The sequence below is a fragment of the Phaenicophaeus curvirostris genome, chromosome 5 (assembly GCF_032191515.1).
Source record: "Phaenicophaeus curvirostris isolate KB17595 chromosome 5, BPBGC_Pcur_1.0, whole genome shotgun sequence".
NCBI classification, from domain to species: Eukaryota; Metazoa; Chordata; class Aves; order Cuculiformes; family Cuculidae; genus Phaenicophaeus; species Phaenicophaeus curvirostris.
This window is the reverse complement of record NC_091396.1, coordinates 10,472,022-10,495,187: the sequence shown is the minus strand read 5'-3', so window position 1 is coordinate 10,495,187 and position 23,166 is coordinate 10,472,022. Positions and strand designations below refer to the sequence as shown.

Here is a 23,166-nt window from a genome sequence, read left to right as displayed (position 1 = left end):
AAGCAATTGCCTTGTGTTTTTCAACAGGTACTGTTTGTTCTTGGCATAGTAACAATCAATTATCAGTGCTGGTTTTATAAATGCATGGAAATTAATTAGGTTCAAAACGGTACTGGGTTAAAGCTTTTCTCTGACCTCTTTATAAATATTTATTTGTTTAATTTTCAGGCAAGCATTTTGCTTCCCAAAACATGTCCCAGCAACTGAAAAATTTTAATTTGCTGATATTTTTTACCCAAACCGATCTATAATCCTCAACAAAAATTCACTAGGATTCGTGTGGCAACATTGAGGCAAAATTCTGTGGTTTGTCTTTTGCAGGAGCTCGAGCAAATTTATCAATGATCTCTGCTGGTCTGAAAAAATGCATGACTGCCAACCATGTGAATCCCAGCTTGAAGGCGTAACGTGGCAGAACAGCATGGTTCTGCTCAGAGATGAGGGAAACCCATGTTTGAGCTGAAGAGATATATGATGTTTTGATGTTAGGAATGGAGAATTTCAAGGAGGAAATTCCCTTACCTTTTCTATAAGTTGATCTTTGAAGTAACATGAAGACTTTGGCTGAAAAAAAAAAGTGAAAGAAAATTTAACTTTTCTCAGTGTGCGAGTGAGTCGTGGTGCGTTTTTTTAAAGTGTATTAAAATTGAAGTGAGTTTTGTGCTGTTTTTATGCAAGGTCTTTTGTACTCATCTTGGTGTCTTCTTTCATTTTTGGGAAATTGTGGGCAATAATGAGCCTATCTTGAGAGTTAAACTTGATTTTCTTATTACATTGAACTTGAGCGTAATTTGAATCAAGTCATTGGAATTACAGTAGGCTAAAACTGTTGAAAACTAAGTTTGCTGGAAAATCAAAATTAATGCACAAACATAAATAAATTTAATACTTATTAAAGCTAAATCTGGTTCTGGTTAAGAGCTGCTGGATTCAAAAATGTAACAGTTGAATGATAAGATTTATCAGGTTTAATATTGCAAGATATAATGTCTTGTTTAAACTATGAAACTGTAAATTTTATTGAACTAATAGATTTTCCAGTTTTCTAGTAGTGAATTGCAAATGGTTCAGATGTTATCAGTGACCTGTAAAAGCACAAAGCCCCCTCTGATTTAAATGTGTCTTTTTTACTGATCTTCCAACAGGTTAATTACTAACCAGCATTTGCTTCTTGTTTTAACCTCCCCAACCCTCTGTCCCTCACTTCTTGTTCCCTCTTCTCTTACATTTCACATTGTCACTATGTGAATAAACTTTCTACCTTTCTTCCTACTCTAACAGGAGGAGCGATGTTAACCAACTTTTCTAGTGAGACTAGAAAGTGTTTTTTTCCATCTTGCAGCCTGGCCATCTCAGTGGTCCACTAACCTTCACTGAAAAGCAGCCTGTGTTCCCTCCCACCAGCCCTCAACCCCATTTGAGACCTCCTCAAAACCAGAAAAAGCAGCTGCTCTGGAAAGTTAAGATGATGAATATTATCTATATTCTTTGCTTTCTCTTGGTGTTAAACTTATGTGTAGATTGTTGCTTTTTAATAATCTCCTGAGAAGAAGCTATATATATTTCTATAACATCAAGCATACTTTGGGGAATAAAATCCTTGTACATGAAATGCACAGCAAAAGAAGGTATGGGCCAGACAGACTATCATTGATTCACACCATTATTTTTGGGCTAGGGACTACCTCTGCCTGCTAAATCTTGGATCAGTCTGAGATTTCAAGCACATGGTCATTTTGGACACTTGGTGATTTAATGGCTTTGCTTTGTCTTCCTACAAAGGTAAAGGATGCTAACAGCTCTACGTTGAGATTTGGTGCACATGCGTGGATGGAGATCAAGTTGAAAGATTTGACCTTTACCTTTCTTTGAGGAGTGATGCTGGCAGGGCTGCCTGCCAAAGCTGTGAATTTTAGGAGCGATATCCAGTGGGGGAAGTAGAAAAAATCATTAGTGCCTCTGCCTGTGCACAGGATAAATATAACAGCTTCAGGAGAAAGATAAAAAGATAATAGAAGAGAAGAGCAATAAGTAGTTGGACAACAAAGCCTGTGCTTCCATTTTGCCATCCCAGACAAGGATCACATTGTACAGAAAGTGCCTTTCTTTGCTTTTTCTTTCTGACATCTGGTTGCTGCACAGTAAGTGTTGACTCTCTGTCATAAATTTGAAATGAGGTGATAGTTTCTCCATTTATCAGCAGGCTGGATGTTTCTATTTCTCATTGGTAAATGGGACAGATGTCATTTGCACAGCATCAGTTGTAACTGCAGGGATTGTTTATTCTTGTTTCTATATCTTCCTGTTGGATGGCATCATTCCAAAGGATGCCATTGTGGTGGGTGACCAGAGAGATATACTATACATGGAACTCATTTTAGGGTTTTTGTTTTGTCCCTGCAAAATACAAATTAATTAATGAAGGACAGCAGCTTTCAAAGGTTTTGGTTAGTGCTGGACTGATATTGGTGATGCAGGTTTCAGAAGTTGGATGATTAGAGGTCTCCACACAATGAGTAGGAAAACTGCAGTCCTAAGAAGTTCTGTGTATTTCTAACGCTAAAACCAACTGCAACTCAAAGTTTCTAGAACAGGGTTTGTATTCAGTTGTTAGTTATGAAACTGCATATTCAGAATAAAATCTAGGGATTTTTTTATCCTCTGACTAGCAAAGGAAAATAACAACGAAAACCTAGAAATGAATAAATACATAAATGATTGTTGGGATGTTGACTGATGGTGGATTGAGGGGGGTATTGTGAAATTCTTGGCCAAATAATAAACATATTCAATAGACTGGGGCTAATGAGTCAAGTACTAAGTTGTTTTATTTGGGAGTCTGAGCAGAATTAAAAAACAAGTGTCTTGTCCTTTGCAGTGGTAAATGCAAGAAGAGAAAGTGTTTAATTACTGTTGCAACTTAATTTTAAAAAAATGGATAGATATTTTGCGTTGTGGCATCTCAAAAAATGTACTTTTGATAAGTTATGACTATGAAGATGTTCAAGACTGAAATTTGTATTAACATGTCTGTATTGTTTACTCCACGTTTCTGTATTCAAAGTTTGTTACATTTCCCATGTGAACGTTAAGGGGTTTGTAGAAATATTGAAGGTGGAAATGTTGAATTATTTTTTACAAAGAGGGGGAAAGCTGAGGACCACAACCACATAGGCCAAGGAAAAAAAACAACCACAAACTATTGTTTCCTGTCTTGTGTAAATATTTCTTTGTTTGCAGATGTAACTATCTCTTGCCCTTTCTGGTATAAATGGGATGTGTGGCCTCTGTCATCCAGAGTAAATCTATTGCTTCTCTTGATGAATCTAATCTCTTACTTGGTGCTTATATTTTTCATATGAATTTAAGGCAGTTCAGATAGCATTTTGATTGTATTTTTCACTTTGTTCAGTCGCTTCCAGGTCAGGAAATATTTACTAAGACTGATGAGACCAAAGTTCTAAGTGGTGAATTTGCAGGTTAATTTAAAATTACGCTTTCTGTTTTGTGAAATCTTTTAATTCAGCTTCTGACATGTTCCTCATTTAGGATTTGATTAGATTTCTAATGACTTGCACCTAAATTGCTATTAAAAGTGGAGTTTAGCCATCAAAGTGACTCAGAATTAGTGCTACTGATTGCACCCCTACTGAAATATATTTTAAAAGCCCTGTCCTCCTTAGTTGACTCTCAAAAATGGGATGTAAACACCATTCTTCTGAAAATATGACACTTCGATGCAGAGAGCTATCTTTGTCTTGTACAACACTGAGCATATTGCCAACAAAGTGATAAATTTTTGGTGTGTTTCTCAGGTCTATAAAATTGGCTAAATATAAGTATAAAGTGTACAGGATGTATATCTGTTCATGTGTGTTCTGATTCAGTGCATAAGTCAGCCTGGGGAATTAAATTGTGGCAAAGCAAGCAATAACTTCATTTTTTCATTTTGCCTGAAAAAACTAGTTTTAGGCATGGCTTTATCTAGTATTTTAAAGCAAAGACTTCAGTAATGGCTTACAAAGAATCATACTCAGTTAAATTTGAAAAACTTTTTGTGCAGGTAAATGCTTTGTGGCTGGATTAATGAGTAACTTCTACTTCAATTAACGGCTGTTTTCCTGCAATGTAGTATTTGGGTTTCTTGTTCCCTATAAAAACTCTCCGTGTTTTCACTCAGTCATTTAGCACCACAAGATGTGTGTTGCCCCAATTAAGCTGCAGCTACTCCTGACAGGGATAATTTGTGCTGCAGAGTGTCATCCTCTACCATCTGCTCTTCAGAAAGGTAGGGTGAAAATTTCACGTCTTGCTTTAGCAGTTTTCTAAGTACTAGTGGTTTTGTTCTCAGGCAGTGACAAGCATGGGAGTCAGTGCTGGAATAAAGAAGCTGCACTAGTTTCACCTATTAAATTTTTGATCCTAAGAGCTCATAGACCTAGACAGAAGGTAGCATTAGAATAAATGGTCTAGTTTTCATTCTTTCTTTTTGTTCCAATCCGAGTCCGTAACTGAAAGTTATCTTTTATTGAGTGATACTTACAAGGCTTTTTTCTGATTCCTTGATGATTCAGAATGAATAACATTAATATATGATATATAATTAATTAAATAAAACTAAATACCCTCAGATTTATAGCAAGTTAATGAATGTCATGGTTTAAGGTGTAACCTATCTTAACAAAATACAGTGAATCATCTTTTCTATTTTCTTACAGTTTAAAATCCAGAGTATTCTTTTTTTTTTTTTTTTGAACAATTAGTGATTACAGTTGTTCCTGTTTCCTTCATGAAGATTTACTGATTTATAGCAAACTGATATGGAAGTCAGATCTTGGCTGTTCCCAGAAGTATTTTGCTTCCATTTTAAATTTGCATGAGTTAAACCTCAGAAATTTACAGCTTGATTTCCCACATTCTGCAAATCACCAGTTTTCATTGTAAAAACACTATTTTGGCTGTCAAAACAGATGTGGCATCTCAATCATTATAATATGTTGCTCACTTAAGTAATCCAAACGTAGTATTCTGTAGAATACCATTCTCTTGCCTCTCAGTCCTCCCATGTAGATGGATGCGACACAGTCTGTAAAGCCATCAGGAATCTTTTGGTCTTAACATGTCCCATGGTGCAGAAGACTTTAGAGTTTGTCAAAATATAGATAATATGTTTAGTACAAGTTAATATTTATATTAATATTATAACTTTTAAGCTAACCTTGTATATGTTATCAAAAATAGATTTATTCAATGCTGAAAGAAAAAAAAAAAAAGGAAAATTTTAGTCCACTAATCTGATTTTTAAAAATATTTATTTATTTACGCCCATTTCCCTGGTACCAAATTCCTTTCCGTAAAACCTAGATCCTATTTTTAAAAACCTTTTCTCCACTTCCTCTTTTCCCTTTCTTCACTGTATCTTTGCACATGGGAAAAAGGTGGGTGCAGTGAGAATTATGAAAGAATGAAGCAAAATCAGATAAACTGGATCATTTCTATAGGAAGCCTCTTTTATTCAAAAGCGAGGGTAGGTAGAATTGTGTCAGCGCTATTGTGACATTGTAATCAGTTGCATCATCCATGCTGCTCCTAAGGACAATTTTAACCTATTTTTATACATGCTGTAAGCTGCACTTTACAGTTTGAAGAATTCCACGTCTTCTAGACGGTGTATACAAGTATTGCCTTTCCATCCTTTGAATATAGTCACCTATCTGCCAGAATAACAACACAATATTCCAAGTTATGGATGCTAAATTTTTCCCAATGTAATTTTTAACAGAAATTGATTGGAATGTATGAGTATTGGTTGCTTTGCCCCTACCTTTCTTAAATTACTACCAAATCAGAGGTTATCACCACAAATGCTTGTTTCAATATATATACTCCTTTAAAAATCCATAAATATTATCAGCTCTACTTAGCCACAGTAAGTGATAATAATAGTAAGTTAAGAAGAAATAACGTTGGCCCAATAGTAGATCTGGAGAAATTCTGCTTCCGTTATGGGTCATCAAGGTCTGTATGTTGTACGTTTTCATCCTATTGGTCTAAAATATTTTAACGGCAAATGCTGAGTTTAAAGAGATTCCTGAAAGCAATAGTGAAATGGTGATTTAGCACCAAAATAATTCCAAAACTTGCTTCAAAAGAGACTGTTGACATCCAGAAAGTTCAAGTAAGCATGGATGTAATGAGCCACATTTACTCATGGAAGGCAAAATTTAATTTTGTGATACAGTTAAACCAAAAAGTGCTCAGTTGGAGAACTTCTGCAAAATAAATCAGCCTTATTCTTAGCTCAATTTAGCCTGGGCAGTTTGTATTAGGAATCATGCAAAGTTTTCTGTTGTGGTTGAGAGACTGCACTGGCCTCTGTGCCAGGCCATGCTTTCCGATTTTACGTACTAAAAGGTAGAAAAAAATCAAATCCAGTCTAAATCTTTCCTTCTTTCCCCTTCTTTCACTCCTCAGATCCTAAGTGTGGGCAGGAAATTCAAGAGACAAAACCATGGAGTTACTTTAACTTTTTCACTCGGATTGTTGGGGGAAACCAGGTGAAACAAGGCTCCCATCCATGGCAGGTTTGCACATACAAATGTAGTTTTATCTTCGGAACAAAGTCCTGACTTTTACTAGAAATGACAAAAGAGGAAAACGGGTATATTTGTGCTTAATGACACTTAATGGTGTGCTCTTGAGCTCCACTCTGCCTTTATGAAAAGGAGTGAGGCAGGCAAAGAGGACATACAACCTCTCCTGCTCTGTAAGAAACCTTTGCTTATAATTTATTATTTTGTTTATAATTTGTTTGGAAAGAGCATCTGTGGATTACTCTGTTGTGTAGAGGCATGGGTGAAACTGCTAAAATATATGACACTGAAGGACATCACCCTCAGCTCCCACTACTGTCAAGCATCATGGATTTGCAGCCCTCCCAGTGACCTGCACAGTAAAAATTCTCAACTAATTAGCAACCTTTACAGCATGCTGGGGACCCCAGTGACTTGGCATTTATTACATGTATGTTGCTTTTATCTACGTAACAAGTCACAGCTGAGTTGAGCAGCAAAGTCCCTTAGATTCAAGGGCCATAAGAATGCCATGAAAGTATTTGCTTGAAATGCAGCATGTCCTTTAGCTACCTGAATCTTCAGGGAACACCTGCCTGTACTCTCTTCTTTCTTCCTCAATCACAGTCAGAGCAGATACAATGATTTTATTTATTTGGCATGCCATCTTTATGGGATGCAGGTTTCCTTGAAACGAAGGCAGAAGCATTTCTGTGGAGGCACCATTGTTTCTGCTCAGTGGGTGGTCACAGCAGCTCACTGCGTCTCAGACAGGTATGGATGTGATATTTCAGGAGCTGGCTGCAGGTGCAGAAAAGCATTGATTGTGAAACCATGTGTTTGCTGTAGCATCTTTTTATGGTGATTACTTACAGGTGCTATTCTCTCATTTGTAACCAGTATTTTCCATGTTCAAACAGAAAGGGAGAAAAACCTTTAAAAATCTCAAATATAATTAAGAATAAAATTATAGGGATTGATGGAGACTGATTTTGGAAGTGTAGGTAAGAATCTGTTCCTAACTATAATTATCAGGTGACTGCAAGTTTGGGATTTTTTTCCAGTGGTAGCAACTTGTAAAGTATAAGCAATTAAACACTGAATGGATCTAGTAGAGACCTTTTGCATGCTGATGGTTTTCAGCCTTAGTGGTGAAAAAAAAAAATATATTTGTGAATGCTGTATGGAAGATTTTGTTATTTCTGAATCTTCATACTAATGTATCTCCTGGCATTAGTAATTTGATCTGAATTTCGCGCTGTATGTGATCCCATCTTGGTCAAATTAGCCAATAACTGCAGAAGGACAGAAGGACAGGCAATACCTAAATCAGTATAAAGATTCCTGACACAAAAGTAAGACTTCAAGTCCGGTGAGTAAATCTGAAGCACTATAAAAATGTATAATGATTGCTTTTGTGCTTCCTTGGTGCATGTCTGATCTGGTACTCGGAGCCCTAAAGCAGGATTCACTGTGTTTTTAAGGTATAAACTGAGAAGGCTAGAGAACTTGTCTTGTTTTTTTCTGTACTTTCCTATGTCCAAATCTTCCCTCCTCCTCCAAAAAGCAGTGTGACTGAGCATTTTTAAATGCAAGAAGAGGAGCTGGTTCCTTAGTGGAATGGTCTTTCTTCCCAGTCCTTTTCATCTCCCAATGTCTATTGTGGGGCATAGTGAACTCTTGCTGACTGTATATATTAAACATAAATTGGAAGATGAAAGTTATTCAGTTATCAGTAGTAATAACCTTCTGGTTTAAAAACAACTCTATTTTTTCTTTTCATTTTGAGGACACTGTAGCTGGGCTTTTATTTTTTGTATTCTACAGGAACCTACTCCAGAACTTGAATGTCACTGCAGGAGAGCATGATTTGAGGATCAGGGAGAGTGGCGAGCAGACACTCCCTGTTAAATATGTCATTAAGCATCCAAACTTTGACCCCAGAAGGCCAATGAACTATGACATTGCCCTTCTGAAACTGGATGGAGCCTTCAGCTTCAGTAAGGCCATAGTTACCTGTGGTATTTTTCAGTAGGGAAGGTAAGGTCTTTGTTTCTCCCACATGCTGTGAGAAGTCTTGAAACTCAGTTTAAACCTATTTCCCACCTGTTAGCTTATACCACTAAAAATCTCCAGAGTATTTCACAACTCAGTTGTTTAAAATACAAGAAGTAAATCAGAAAAATACATCAGTTGAATTAAATGATCTTTTTCAGACTTAATCCTCTCTTGAACAAAAAGGTGTTGGTCTTTCTATGCAGGAGGTTAAAATTTGCTCGAATAGGTGTGTTTTATCTGAGGCGTTTTATCTGCCAGCGATGAATGATGAGGCTACTGAAAGGCACATCAGAGTTTAAAGCATTCTGCAGAGGTTTCAGTACCTCACTTAGACCCTCTCTGCTGCTGGTCCTCTTTTCCCTTGTGGTGGACTGCAAAAAGAAGCATCCTCAGTAGTGGTAGGGTGGACATCTGAGGGCTATAAAAGAGAGGTGAAGGTGAGAGGAGGACAGTTGCTGCTTCCCCATTTCCTGGCCCGTGAGCTAACCATTTCTCAGCTGTACACTAACTTCACCCCACGGTCAGGTTTTCTGGAAGGCTACTTCACATCACTTATTATATGGAGGCCTGGACTGAAGCTTGTGTGGTACTCATGCTTTCCTTTTCCATTCCAAAATACTATGAAGTGGAGGCAGACACAAATTGTCAAATTCCAGATGCCACAAAAACAACAATAGTTTTTAGTTTTAAAAAACTAACTGAGAAAGGAAGCTATTTATTCTGTTCTTTCAAATACTTACCAATAAAATTCATGTCTATGTGGCAGGTTCATCGGTTTTGCCAGCATGTCTTCCTGATCCAGGAGAAAAGTTTGAAGCAGGATATATTTGCACTGCTTCTGGTTGGGGCCGTCTATATGAGAGTAAGCCCCTTGGATTGCTCTTTGACATTGAAGTTTCATGGTGTCTTATTTCTGAAGCCAAGAGCTTGATTGGTCACTGACAGGCCAGAAAATAAAATCAACTGATCATAAGAACTGTAATCTCAAACTGGGATCTCTGCTAGCTTCTGTGTCTACCTGCGATTTATCTCAACGATATATCACTACAATATATAGACTTGTATTTCAGTTTTGAAATAGTTTGGAATTTATGCAAGTAAAGCTTCTTATGTACTCAAAACTAGATGTTTATGTAGCTGGAGCAAGTTTACAACTCTTTGCATGTGTGTATTAGCAGTGACGTTAAGTTCACATTCTTATGAATAACCTCTTCTGTATTTCAGATGGAGTACTCCCTCAGGTCTTGTATGAAGTCCATTTACCAATCCTAAGTAGTAAGGAGTGTTCAAGAGCATTATCAACTTTAAAGAAACCCATCCAAGGTGACACTATAATGTGTGCTGGGTTTCCAGATGGAGGAAAAGATGCCTGCCAGGTCAGCTGAACAAATGTTTCTCAGAAGGTCAAGGCTCTGTGTGCCTATGTGTATAAATACACTGTAAAATGTGATGTTTGGAATGTATTTTTTTATGTGCAAATTCTTTCAAAGGTTCTGTATGGGGCAAAATACTTAATTACATGATTCCATTTTAGTTATTGTATGAGTTGTATAACAGGTTCCTAAGAGCAGTTTTGTTATATATCCCACTGCAATAATGCTTAGGGCCTTCTAACCTCAGGACACTTGATAAATTTATTAGTTTGTGTTGCTAAAATCCTAAGGAGGGAAGTAGAAAGTATTGCCTTGGCTTACAGGAAGGAAAGGAAGTGAGATAGAGGTTAAGGGATTGTTCCTTGTCATGGGAGTGAATAAAAAGCTCCTCACTCCTTTTTACATGCTCAACCACAACAGTTGTGCTCCCATGAAGGAATTAGTTTGTCTCTCCCTGTCTTGGCTATCACGATTAATCACAAAAAGAAAAGTCTGTCTTCACAGTTGTTTGCGGGTGTGTTAGTATGACACTAAAGAGAACTCCCTAAACTCTTTAAGGCTCACCCAGCGGTGTGCAGGCAGTTCTGTCAGCTGCGGGTTGTGGGTTTTACTTGTCATTTTACAGGGAGATTCAGGAGGGCCCCTTTTGTGCCGACGTAAGCATGGTGCCTGGACTCTTGCTGGTGTGATCTCCTGGGGGATGGGATGTGCTCGTGGCTGGATAAATAATGACAAGAAAAAGCATTACAATAGAGGATCTCCAGGAATATTCACAGACCTCAGCACAGTGCTTTCCTGGATTCAAGAGAACATGAGTGCTGGTATTAGTCTCCACACTACTGGATCCCTCACCTTTGATAACTCTTCTGTCTCATAGTAATATTTATTTTTCTTTTCTCTTTTTCAAGATATAATACATATTTTCCCCATTTTTTTCCTGGCAGATGGCTATAGCATTTCACAATGACTTTAAATAGTTGCCAAAAAGAAAGTGAGAGCATTGTAAATGCCTGCTTCTTTTCCACTTTGCCTCTTACTTGGTCTATAAATGTGTGTGTTTACATATATATATATATGCATGTGTGTGTGTATATATATACACACAAGGTTTTTTAACATTAAGAATGGTCATTTTATCCAGCTAGCCAGTTAGCCTGCTATTTTTGAAGTGGGAATTTTACCATTAGAAAGTAACTGAAATTCCAGACACACCTCTTCAAAGTCACTTGCCATTTTTCTCAGCTAAAACATCTTGGATCAGACATTTGACTACATGGGGAAAAGTCATGCTCTCAGAAGTGTATTTACTTGCTCTGCCCAAAGGGTTACAAATACCATCCGTGCCAGGGAACATCATGAAAACTACCTATCGCTTCCAAAGTCATGGAGCGGGAGATAGAAACAACAGTTTTTCCAAGGGTGAACTTCACTCAGGCATTACTGATTTAATAATTTCTTCCAGTGTGTGCTACTTTATTTAAAAGGTATGAAAAGGGTTTAGTTTCTAAAAAATATTTTGGTTTTCAATTTAAAAAAAACACAGAAAAGAGAGACAGGTTCTTGTTATTAAAAAATTACTATTTTGTTCATTTTATCAGGAAAAAAAATATGATTAGCTATTGTTGTAATTGAAGTGTGTTGGCTCTAGTGAACAAAAAAAGCAGTTCAATCCAGGCCTCTATATAAAAAGCAGTTCTCAGTTGCACTACACTAGGTTTTGCTTGCTCTCTCACTCTTTTGTGTTGTCACACTGGTGTGAAAGATCTTAATGGTAATTGCTGCTAGGCTTAATGTCTTTGCATCCCCGATGCGGTGCCAGCAGTTGGATTCTGCTGCCCTTACCTGAAATGTATTTACTCAACAACTATGTAAAATGACAGTACAGTGCTGGTCAGACCGAGCAGTGGCTTACTGATGTATGATTAATTCCATAAACAGCTACTTCAGAATTGTTTATTCCAAAGTCAGTATTGCCTGAACTTGAAATCTTGTTTTAATTCTAAGTCTAGTTTATTATAGTCATTATGTCCTCAGGAATAACTTGGATTTGCCTCAGTGCTAGCTGTATAAAATTACCATTTCACTTGAATAAAAATAAAGCTTACATTGTGAATAGGAAACTAAGGTAATTTATTCTTCTTTTTCTACCCCCTTCCCTAACCCTCTTTTTTAGATCTGAAAATGAAAAGCTCCACAGGTGAGTACAGTATTTTTTCAGTGTCTTCAGTGTTAGAGCATAAAAAGACCCTAGGAATGGTCTGATACATAATCTATGAAAGAAGAAACATGAAGAAACGTGTCTCATCAAAGCATTTTTAAACGTATACTTTAAATATATACTTATTTCCTCCGGGTTCTGTAAAAAGATTACTCATGTAGCACTGCACTTATGTACTGGTGACTTCAAAAAGGAATTTTCCTTAAGACAGCTACATATATAAAGCTATATTTTTATTGAAATGCAAATACAATTAATGGGAAAACTTTAGAACAGAACCTCAAGCAATGCTTGAAATCTAGTTAGTGAAGTTGATTCTGTATGAAAATACAGATTCTAGATAGAAAGTGTGAGGTATATTAATAGAACTTCTGCACAGTCTCTGTGCAGACTGTCTGCTTGTCTGATGTCTAGTTTTACGAATAAAATGCGACATACCCCCCTGAACATAACATGTTTAAAAATCAAAGTTTTACTTTGATTCTGCCATACTTACGTTATTGTTGAACTCTGTTCATCTAGGTTTAAGTTCACATAAACATACTAGAAACAATTCTTGTGAACTACATCTTAAAATTTTAACTTTAGTAATCCAGAGTGACATTTCTCAGATTGTAAATGAACTTGGTCAGTTTGTATAGACTTGTTGTGGCCAGTGAAAACTGGGTATTTAAATGCTGTTTGTTTCTCTGAAATTTTTAACTGGTCTTCCTAGAATGCTTCAGGTAAGATAATCTTGTAAGTTCATGACTCCTTGTATTTGTTTTCATATACATAGTTGTTGATAAATGTCTTACTGGCTTACCTTGCAAGGAGAAGGAAAAGCAAAAGGATATTATTTTTGTAAGTAATTGTGTTTCTAGTGACATTTATCTGGAGAGGAAATTTTCTGTTTCTTCTATTAAAGTGACTTTAATACCTGTTGCAAAACTCTCCTGTAGTAATGTAGCTAAGGTTGTTATTACAAATGGGATACAATGAATAGTTTTTTCACATCTTGAGGTATGCATTTTTCCTCCATGAAAATTACTGAAATCCTCATTTAACAAGTAGTTTCTTTAGGGTAAAAAGCAAGCACTACCATTTTTGCAATAACATATGATGGCGCATTGGCAGTACTTCATTTTTTTCTCTGAAAATGTGTTTTAAAACTGACTTATCATAATTCCAAATAAAGAAGACCCAGCATCAGTCTGCCAGCAGAAACGAGGTACAGCTGAGCCTCCCAATATTCTCGGGATGTTTGAGCTTGTTGGTGGAACAGATAATTGCATATATGTCAAACCTGATTCCTTCTATTTTGTTATAACTCTATAATGCAGCATTTTGTAGCATTCAGGATGGGAAGCTCCCTGGCAGTGAAGGAGAATTACATTTCCCTGGAAGTCCCAAACAGTTCTATCAAAACCACCAGTAAGTAGACAAAACATAGTCTTCCCCAGAAACTATTCCCCATACCTGTGTGGCTATTTCTTTGTTGCAGTTTTGTGAGCAGGAACTAATTTGTTGTTCCAGATTGTGTGTATGGACTCTGTTTGTACCAGAAGGGGATTACATATTGCTTCATTTCTCCCACTTTGATATAGAGCCAGACCCATTTTGTGACTATGATTCTTTATCAGTCTATTCAAAAGACAACAGACTTGTTGGTGAGTTACTGTCTTTTTGTTCTTTGAAAAAATCTGTCAGTGTAGAGATTATGGCATCATTCTGATGGCAAGTACACCCCATGAGGATGTTGCAGCAGGTTATGTTTTACTTATGATGTATACATTGTGATGTATCATCTAAAATAAAAGACAAAGAAGGTGGGGTAGGGAACACTATCAATTGTGTTCTCAGTTTTTAATTGTGTGCATCTTTTATTTGGGAAAATAAAAGTGACAGGGGACAGGACAAGAGGAAATGGCCTCAAGCTCCTCCAGGGGAGGTTTAGGCTGGACATTAGGAAAAAATTTTTCACTGAAAGGGTCATTGGACACTGGGACAGGCTGCCCAGGGAGGTGGTTGAGTCACCTTCCCTGGAGGTGTTTAAGGCACGGGTGGACGAGGTGCTGAGGGGCATGGTTTAGTGTTTGATAGGAACGGTTGGACTCGATGATCCGGTGGGTCTCTTCCAACCTGGTCATTCTGTGATTCTATGATTTCCTTCCATCTTTAAATTTGTATAGCCAAGAATTTAAAATGGTACATGCAAGTATTCTCAAGTGACTAAACACTTAAAATGGTGATTATTCTCTAATACTATATTTCAGGAAAATTCTGTGGAGGAGATCTTCCATCACCTATTTTGATTGGCTCCAATAGTTTAAGGCTGAAATTTGTTTCTGACAGCAAGGATTATGGAACCGGTTTTTCTATGACCTACAAAGCTCTTACACCAGATATTGTTCCCAGTAAGTCTATCACTAGTAACACACCTGTCTGAGCTCTTGGGTGGTGGCCTGAAAAACATTTTCAGAATAAAATAAATCACAGGAAGCTCAAATGGCCAGAATTAGATGATCTTTAAGGTCCCTTCCCACTCAAACTATTCTATGGTTTCTCTGTGTGGATGATGTTATTATAAGCAAGGTAAGTGTGCTTAGGCTGCTATGTGACATCGTGCAGAAACTGGGATGCCAGAAAGAGATAGGATAGACGCTCTTGAGACAAGCCCTCCTTTAACTTTGCCTCTTCTCCATCTGCTTTATACAAGATCTCATTTTCTTCCCTACTTCCAGAATGTTTTAGAACTTATTTAATATGATTGGTCAAATAAGCAGAATTTCCAGATGAAAGCTCATTTGCTAGTCCCAAACCTGCTTTCCTGGAGGGGCCCTGAGGGAGGCAGCTAATGCCAAGATATATGTAGGGGAGAACTGCTTTCAGTTTTGTTGTGCGGAGTGGTTTACCATCCCTAGGGAGTGGCCCAAGGGCTGTCCGCTGAGTCTGGACAATCCAATTACAGACAGACATCTGTTTTTCCTGTTTCTGCATTTGTTCCAACTAGTGTCTTTCCTTTATATAAGGACAGGGTGCAGTGAGGGTGCATAGCCCATCAGGAATCTGCTGGTTTTGTTTTATGTCTCCACTTTGATTTCCAAAGAAACTTGGCAAATGTTCTTCTGGTACACCCATGTCCTGCTTTTCTGTCGCGTCACACTGGTAGCTATGCCTGCAGCACACTGCCTGTAGCCAAAAGAGAAATGCTGTATTCATGGATTGAATTGCTCTTCTGCCTGGGAACAGATTAAGTATTTTCTTCGTATTTTTCATTCCAAAGGATTTAGCTTCCTGCTGTTGTGCTGTTGTCTTTCTCAGCTGTGTGGAAACACCACAAGAATTTTTCTGGATTTGATTTTTTTTTTTTTTGGTGAATGATTTAATAGGAAATCACAGTGCCTCCATTTTTGTTTTCCTGGCTTTCCAGATTCTGGCTGTGAGTCCTTAGCCGTCCTTTTTGAAGAAGGGGTGTTACAAAGTATGCACTACCCAGAGCCCTACAGCAACATGGCAGACTGTCAATGGGTTTTTTTTGCACCAGAGAACCATGTAATCAAGGTATAATATGAGCTCTTCTTGTGTCTACAGAATGGGAGCGGGCAACATTGAGTTAAAAAGAAATTATGCAGCTAAGGACAGACAATATCTAGCAATATAAGTGTGAATAATACAGTTAAGAGAAATCATTCTCCACCCTAAAAGCCAAATGTGCTTTGATTTCTTCTATAGGTTGTAGTAAAATAGGATTTCCTCATTGAAATTTAATCATGACAGATTGTTCTGGCAAATGTAAGATGCTGTGTATCACCTGTGAGAGGTCTGATAGTCACGTAAACCAAGCCCTAATCCAATTGTTGAGAATAGTAAAAGCCCTATTGTAGATCTTTGAATTTTTCTTTGTGAATTTAACAAGGTTTACTTTCCATGTTTTTATTTAAAGCTTACATACCAGTCTTTTGAAGTAGAAGATAGTGAAGACTGCTCTTATGATGCTGTGACTGTGTATGAAGATGTGGGAAAAGAGGAGGAAATTGGTTTGACTTTTGTGTTTTGGTGTATTTTGGGCATGATCTATTTCTGTTATGACTTCTCCTAGTCCTATTTTACAGTCTAAAATCAAGCATGCCTCTAAAGTGTCAGATGATATTATAAGGTACTAGTTTTAGTACCCTGAAAAATAGTTTCAGGAGTCGCTGCTTCTGTTGTACTTAGAGGCCATTGAAGAGAACAGTTTTGTGCATTTAAGTTCTATATGAAATACAGTTATGAACTCATGTAAATAAGAAAAGGGCATGATGATAATTTATTTTTATGGGAATGATCAGGCACAGAGAGCACCCAAGAGATCTCCTTTTCATATTCCAGTTGTTTGTTACTCCAGATGAGCATTTGTGTAATTCTTGCCACCTTGCAGGAGATTCCCCTGGCTTACATTAGTGCGGAGAGAAAGACCTGTCCCAGTCAACTGATTTCAGCACTTGCTGGTGCTCAAACACTTAAGAGGGGAAATCAAGTTTCCAGTGCGTTCTATGTACAATGGCAACCTATGAGCATGAGTGCTGCAATAGTCTTTTGTGAAATAGTGTAAAAGTTTTCTTGTTCTTTTAAGATAAATACTGAACAAGGACAGACTGACAAGAATAACAGAACAATCCTTCAACCTTGGTCTACTTATCTCTGCTCCTCTCTTGTGCACAGTTATTTTTTACCCTCCCATGTGAGAGCTAGAATACATAGAATATTAGGTACCTACTGCTGAAAGAGATAAAGATGAAAAAGTACATGTTAACCTGCATGTTAACTTTCGTTTTCTCATCTTTAGCCAAGTCATGTGGATTTGACCTACCAGCACCTGTTCCAAGCTTCTCTGCTGTGATGTTGATTGTCTTCCACTCTGATGAAACAGAGACCTTTGGAGGATTCAGAGCTACAATCTCTTTTGTTCATGTGACAGGTAATAGAAGTAACTTGTCAGACTGCCTCTTCGGGGCAGCACAAAGGATTCTTCAGTGAATCTGTCTATTCACAATTATTTTGCTCTAGGAGGTTCTCATCTAAGAAATTGTTTCAGCGATAAAACTGTACTGTGAACCTATGGAGGCATTAAACAAAGGTCTTAATGAGTGGGTGAAGAGAAACAATGCATCTACCCCAAACCTCAGAGGGGCTTTTTGTGTAAGGCTGTTCTGATGCATTTTAACTGGCATTTTACTACCATGTGAAGATGTAATAGCACAGATTGCATAGAAATCTATTCCTTCTACAAAAAATTACAATAAAAGAAATAAAAGTGATAACTGTAATAAAAAGAATATCACTCAAGGAGGCCGACTAACAAATTTGTTGTTTTCATTTGCTAGATTTAGATACTTTGGATCCAACCAGTGAAGCAGAATTTGAAGATACAGATATAACTGAAGAAACAACACAGATTACAACAGGTAAGCCAATTCTGGTTACATTTTCTTCAGGGGAATAGGGAGCACCTTTTGAGCTATAATTTAAATGGTGTTTTCTCCAAATATTTAACAGATACAGTCTGAGTTGTCCAAGAATTTTTCATTAAGATATTTTGGGGAAATAAAGACATGAATAGTTACGCTTCTATGCTTTACCTTTAGAATAGCAGAACCTAATATTTCTTGTTTCTTTCATCTTGTTAAGTCATTTACAGTAAGGCAATGACATTATTTCAGCTTCTATGTCAGTTTACATCTACTTGCGTTTGTGAAAATAATTGCAAAGAGTACAGGGTAGTTGAAAATAATAACCAGCATTCAGAACTTCTATTTTTCCCTCCAATACTTTATGGAGAATGGGATGAGATTATATTCATTGCAGGTTTGAGGCTAAAACTTTTGAAGCTAAGTAGTTGCTTTGATCTTGGTGAAGCTCTGGTTTTGCTAAGATCATCTCCTCATGCTTTCTGTAGACATTGAGATCCTTTGTAATAAGGGAAGCTGAAAGATTTAGCAAAAAAGGTGAGCAGGAAAGCCTGAGAATTTGTGGGGTAGTTCTTAATTGGGCTGTTCTTTGCTTCTCCAAATCTTAACCCATAAAGAATTCTTGAGACATCAGTGTTCTCTGTTTCAGGTTATAGTTGTGGAATGCCTTCAAATCAGCCCAGGTTCATCTTCAGTAGGATAATTGGGGGTGAAGAAGCTGTACCATACTCATGGCCTTGGCAGGTCAGTGTGCAAATTTCAGATGAGCATATCTGTGGAGGAGCAATTCTTGCCAAAGAATGGGTTGTCACAGCTGCTCACTGTTTGAATTCTAAGTAAGTACACTGGGATGAGCCCTTCCCTGGGAACGTTTGTGATTTTACAGTGTTTCTCTGCAGCATGGTGCTTCTGCCCAGGGTGGCAGGCACAGTTTAGGTTACCACCTTCTTGCAGCTCACTTCGGCATAGGATGCTTTTGCACCACACGTGCCATGATCATAGTGGCTATTTGGAAGTATGTAACCTACTTATGTAGGCTTGGTTTTCATTCAGATCAGTTTTCAGAAGCGATGACAAGATACTAAGTTTCTTGTCATCCATCACTTACCCTTAGGTTAACTTTGTGTTTGGGTCATTTGCAGAGCATGTTTTCACCCAGTTAGAATCAAGCTATTAAAAAATTACTGAATTTGTGTAGATTTTGGAGGATGTGCAGGAGGGGTTTGTGCCATTCACTTTTTAAGAGCATATCAATACATTGAATCAAATTACATGATTTTTTTTTTTCCTTCTTTATTGAGAGGAGCCAATAGGATAGTCTGTGTGAATTTTAGACTCTTCTAAAATACTTCCAAAAATGCAATTTGTTTATTCATCTTCTAGGCTGAGTGCTACCTGACTATTTTGAATTTCAAATTAATCACAAATACATCAATTTAAAATTCACATACCTTGGGTACATTAAAATATTTTTTTAAAATCCTCTCAGAGTTGCTGTAACAATTACGTATTTTTGGCTTGTTTTCAAATAAAGTTGCAATTACTTGAAAATGGGGGTTAGCTTTCAAGAGCTGTGAATGCCAAAGATACCTAGACATCTATATTCTCAATTTCTTTGATTCTTTCCCCTCCCCAACAAAACTGGGGATCTGAAATGCAAGTGGTCTTTTGAATTTTGGACTTTGCATTCTGAGTTTCTAAATATGAGTTTGTAAAATTTTATGTCAAGGGTATTATTGTCATTGTGTGTTGAAGGTACTGCTTTAAGAGCTCTCTTGAGGAGGAATTGCTTATTGCCATCACGTTAGAATTTGCATACAGGGATAAATGGTTCTACACAACTAATTTCATCAGGGATTTATGACAGGTTTTTCAGGTACTGAGAGGATTGGCTTAAGAAATTAAAGGGTGAAATGAAATGCTTCTGTTGCATGGGTAGTTATGTTTCAGTGTCACACACTTTTTTCATTAAGAAGGTAGGGACCAGCACTGTCCCTGGATGATGTGGACCATGAAAACCTTATATTCTGCATGAGGCACTCCCAGTCCTTATAAAATTGACCTTTCTCTCAGTTTGCTATGTGCTTGAGAGATCCTACTGCCTCAAGTTTCATGCTTTCTGTAAGACAATGGAAAGGTTTCTATGGGTTTGTATAAGACTATAGGCTTCAGGAGTTGTTGGCATAAGAAATATGTAGGGCCCTCCTATCTCTTTTGGGTGGGCGAGGTTCCAAGAATGCTGTTACATCACCCTGAGAATGTACTTAACTTTTCTTTTTTTAAGGGAACTATATAGAGACTTATGGACGGTGGTAGCAGGACTTCATGATCTTACAGAAAAAGAATATAGACAGGTACTATAAGTTCTGCTTAAGAGTAAAATACAAATCAATTTCGTGAAAGAGTTTTTAAGGTAAATCCATCTCCCAAATTGTTCATGACGTAGCAATCTAACAGCCTACATACTGACCTTGATCTGCATTTACACAACACCTCTAGTGTGAAAATGGAGTTTCCTGATCCATGTCCACGAGGCATAATCTTAACCTGTTAACATAAGAAAGCTGATGACTTGATCAGCTGCTTTTAAATCCTCCTCTTAAGGCATCTCACATATATGCCTTGAAAATTTTATAAAATCAAAATTACTCAAAGTCTCAAATTCCTAAGTCATTCACAAAATGTCAATGCCCTTGCTTTCCTAGAAAAGGTCGGTAAAGCAGTATATCATACATCCAAGTTTTAACAAGACCACGATGAACTCTGATATCGCCTTACTGCAACTGGCAGAGCCCTTAGAATTCAACGACTACGTGCGCCCAGTGTGCCTCCCCACCAAGGAGGAGGTGGTTCAGCCCTCGAGTGTGTGTGTTGTCACAGGATGGGGTGTGCAGGAGGAAGGTATGCAGTCTTTGCCATTTTGAAGTTAAAGAATGCTGTAGCTGTGTTTTAAATACTCCATTCTGTGTTGTAACATTCATTCTGCCTATACATTGTTTCTGAACAACAGAGTTGTTGAAAAGTTTTCATTTGCGTAAGCTCAGCTAGAAGTACAGGGAAATGGGTGGGAGGAAAGAAATATATCATTTAGGTTGAGACCATTCCAAAAAGAGGAGGCATAAAGCTTCTTTCTGTAATCACCATGCCTCTGCTGGTTTCTGAGATGTCTTTTACTTCAAGACAGAGAAAAGGGGAAAAAATTGCATCAGCTGGAAGTCCCCATCCTGATGCTTGACGCGTGTCAGAGCTATTACATAAATCTTCCCAGTAAAGTGACCCATAGGATGATCTGTGCTGGATTCCCTCTGGAAGAAGGCAAGGACTCATGCACAGTAAGTTGCACACATCACCTTTGCCTTCTCACACTTGGGGTGTAGCTATATGGGTTCTGAAAAGGGAAATGCTAAAACCTCACTAAGAGCTGTTTTGCAAACAAGCTGCAGCTGAATTACAGCAAAGACTCCTTAAAAGTAGGATTTTAATTACTCATATCACAATAAGAGATACTTCCCTTGAACAATGATTACTTCTTTCTCTGTTTTTTAAAAAACAGAAACTCCCACATATGTGACTAGCTGGGACCTCTCATAGCTGAACTGATATTTTAAACATAAGGAATGAAGTTAACTCGTAACAAAATTCTTTTGTCCTTGTGCAGGGTGATTCTGGTGGCCCATTAGTTTGTCCTTCAGAAGATAACTCAGGATTTTACACCCTTCATGGAATCACTAGCTGGGGCCTGGGCTGTGGAAGGAAGAGCTACCCAGGAGTATACACAAATGTCAGTGCTTTTGTTGACTGGATCAAGCAGAGTGTTAACAGTAGTGGTAGGTATGAAAAACACAATGAAGTGAGTCCTTTTGCTATTGCTAGATACTTAATTTGAGGTCTTTTCCAGGGAGCCATTTTTATATTTGAGTGACCAGCATTTACTGAAATCTTGGCTGTTTAAAATAGCCCTAGCGGAATGCCCAGAAATATGAATCTATATCAGCAGTCCCTTCTCAAAATCTTATTCTTTCCAGATTTATTATTATTCCCCTCTCTGTTGCATTTCTCATATTGGTGAATATGTTTTCCTTACTGCTGCTTTACTGCTTTGCTTCTCATAACTGAGGAGAGGTAGGGAAACGTGGCCTGGCACATGATGACAGCTGAGTCCACTTCAACAAGCTAATAAACTGCCTTTGTTGATGATATTTGCCAAGTTTACCCTGTTTTATTTTTCTCCTTTCTGTAGATCTCCCTGTTTTTATGGTGTGACATCAAAAGAGCAGTTCTGATGGGCAACACTGGAAAACACCAATCACAAATGTCACTGAAAACAAAATTTGGAGACATCATATTAGTTCACGACCGGTGAACAGATTCCAAAGTAGCTGATACTTATCCTGGTGAATTTACTGCTGATTTACCTGAACTGAGACTTTGGCTTTACATGCGTGCTATCTTTGTATCCGAGTTGATTGTTAGGGTACTTAATTTTTGCTTGACTGCATGATGTTGACCTTTTGTGTTTCTCCTAATTTTACAAGTGATCTACTTTTCCTTTTGCATGTTGTGCCCAAATTATTCTGCGATTCCGTAAGCTGCCAATCTCTTTTAGCAATAATGTGAACTTTTTGTGGTGCAAATGAAATCTGGTTAAATATTATTTAATAAAATATTACTTTCAATGGAGTTCATGTAATGGAATTGCATTTTAGTTTTTACAAAGTTTATATGTAGTCCACTTTAATTCTTAACAGTTACATGAGACTTTCCTGAACTCTGCTGTCACAAGGTAGGATTATAGTAGACTACCTAAGTATTGAAGTGGGCTCAGGTTCCCTGCACACTTAAAGTCTGGATAATAAACCTTGTTCTGCTGGCATGTAAGTCAAAATAACTTCTTTGTAATGTTATATGGAAACAAATGAACGCTCTTGGCATTGTTCACTGGCGCTACATTAAATATTCAGAATAAAATTCCATATCCTGTTCTGACCTATGGTTAGCATGAGCATCTCCGAGCATAAGTCCTCCTGCTCAGCTCTGAAACGTTAGTCCTGCTCTGTATGTGTGCAGGGGCTGTAGTCCGGCTACATTGCCAGTGAAGCACCTGGAGAGCCTTTGCAGGAGTCGTTATTAAAGCATTTTTGTAACTTTTGTTGGAGAGGGAAGAACTTAATCAGAAAGTAAATGGCTGTTGTTAAAGCATGTTTGGCAGTAGAACAGAAGACGAATCAGGTATTGCCTGAAACCTGGGTTCTGGCTATGTAGATAAACAAGATGTTGAAAATGTTGTTGATCTCTGACTCTGGCATTATCTCTGTGAATTCTTGGTCCGTAATTATTTCACTTTGCCTTCTCTTTTCCCAGGTTAGGACTGCATAGTGACTCACTTGCAGCATAACACTGCTCTGGTTGCTCGCGTTCCCTTGACCTCCTGGGTGAAGCCAGCGGAGCAACAGCGCAGCAGCAGCAGCATCCCATCCCTCCTTCAACGCGCTCTGCTTGGAGGTGCGTCCTCTCTT

The 23,166-nt window shown here is 37.7% G+C and overlaps 1 protein-coding gene across 2 annotated transcripts; it reads left to right on the top strand.

The window, feature by feature from the left end:
• Positions 1-1,603: 1,603 nt before the first annotated feature.
• On the top strand, positions 1,604-22,622 carry OVCH2 (ovochymase 2). Of its 2 annotated transcripts, XM_069857525.1 has the most exons (22): positions 1,604-2,141; positions 4,181-4,288; positions 6,475-6,584; positions 7,255-7,346; positions 8,400-8,572; positions 9,397-9,492; positions 9,855-10,006; positions 10,629-10,824; positions 12,177-12,200; positions 13,544-13,634; positions 13,737-13,870; positions 14,477-14,617; positions 15,634-15,764; positions 16,147-16,240; positions 17,029-17,160; positions 17,567-17,647; positions 18,300-18,486; positions 19,935-20,004; positions 20,356-20,551; positions 20,831-20,982; positions 21,309-21,477; positions 21,891-22,622. In XM_069857525.1, the coding sequence occupies exons 2-22, from the start codon at positions 4,198-4,200 to the stop codon at positions 21,911-21,913; spliced, it is 2,535 nt and encodes an 844-aa protein (XP_069713626.1). In that variant the 5' UTR covers positions 1,604-2,141; positions 4,181-4,197; the 3' UTR covers positions 21,914-22,622. The 2 variants fall into 2 exon arrangements, with proteins under 2 accessions (XP_069713626.1, XP_069713627.1); XM_069857526.1 differs by lacking the exon at positions 9,397-9,492 and having other exon boundaries at positions 21,309-22,622.
• The last annotated feature ends 544 nt before the right edge of the window (positions 22,623-23,166 follow it).

Coding starts and splice junctions, on each gene's coding strand:
- OVCH2 (XM_069857525.1), top strand. CDS start 4,198: ATGTGTGTTGCCCCAATTAAGCTGCAGCTACTCCTGACAGGGATAATT. Junction 12,201..13,543: donor GAAAATGAAAAGCTCCACAG/GTGAGTACAGTA, acceptor TCTATAATGCAG/CATTTTGTAGCATTCAGGAT. Junction 20,983..21,308: donor AAGGCAAGGACTCATGCACA/GTAAGTTGCACA, acceptor GTCCTTGTGCAG/GGTGATTCTGGTGGCCCATT.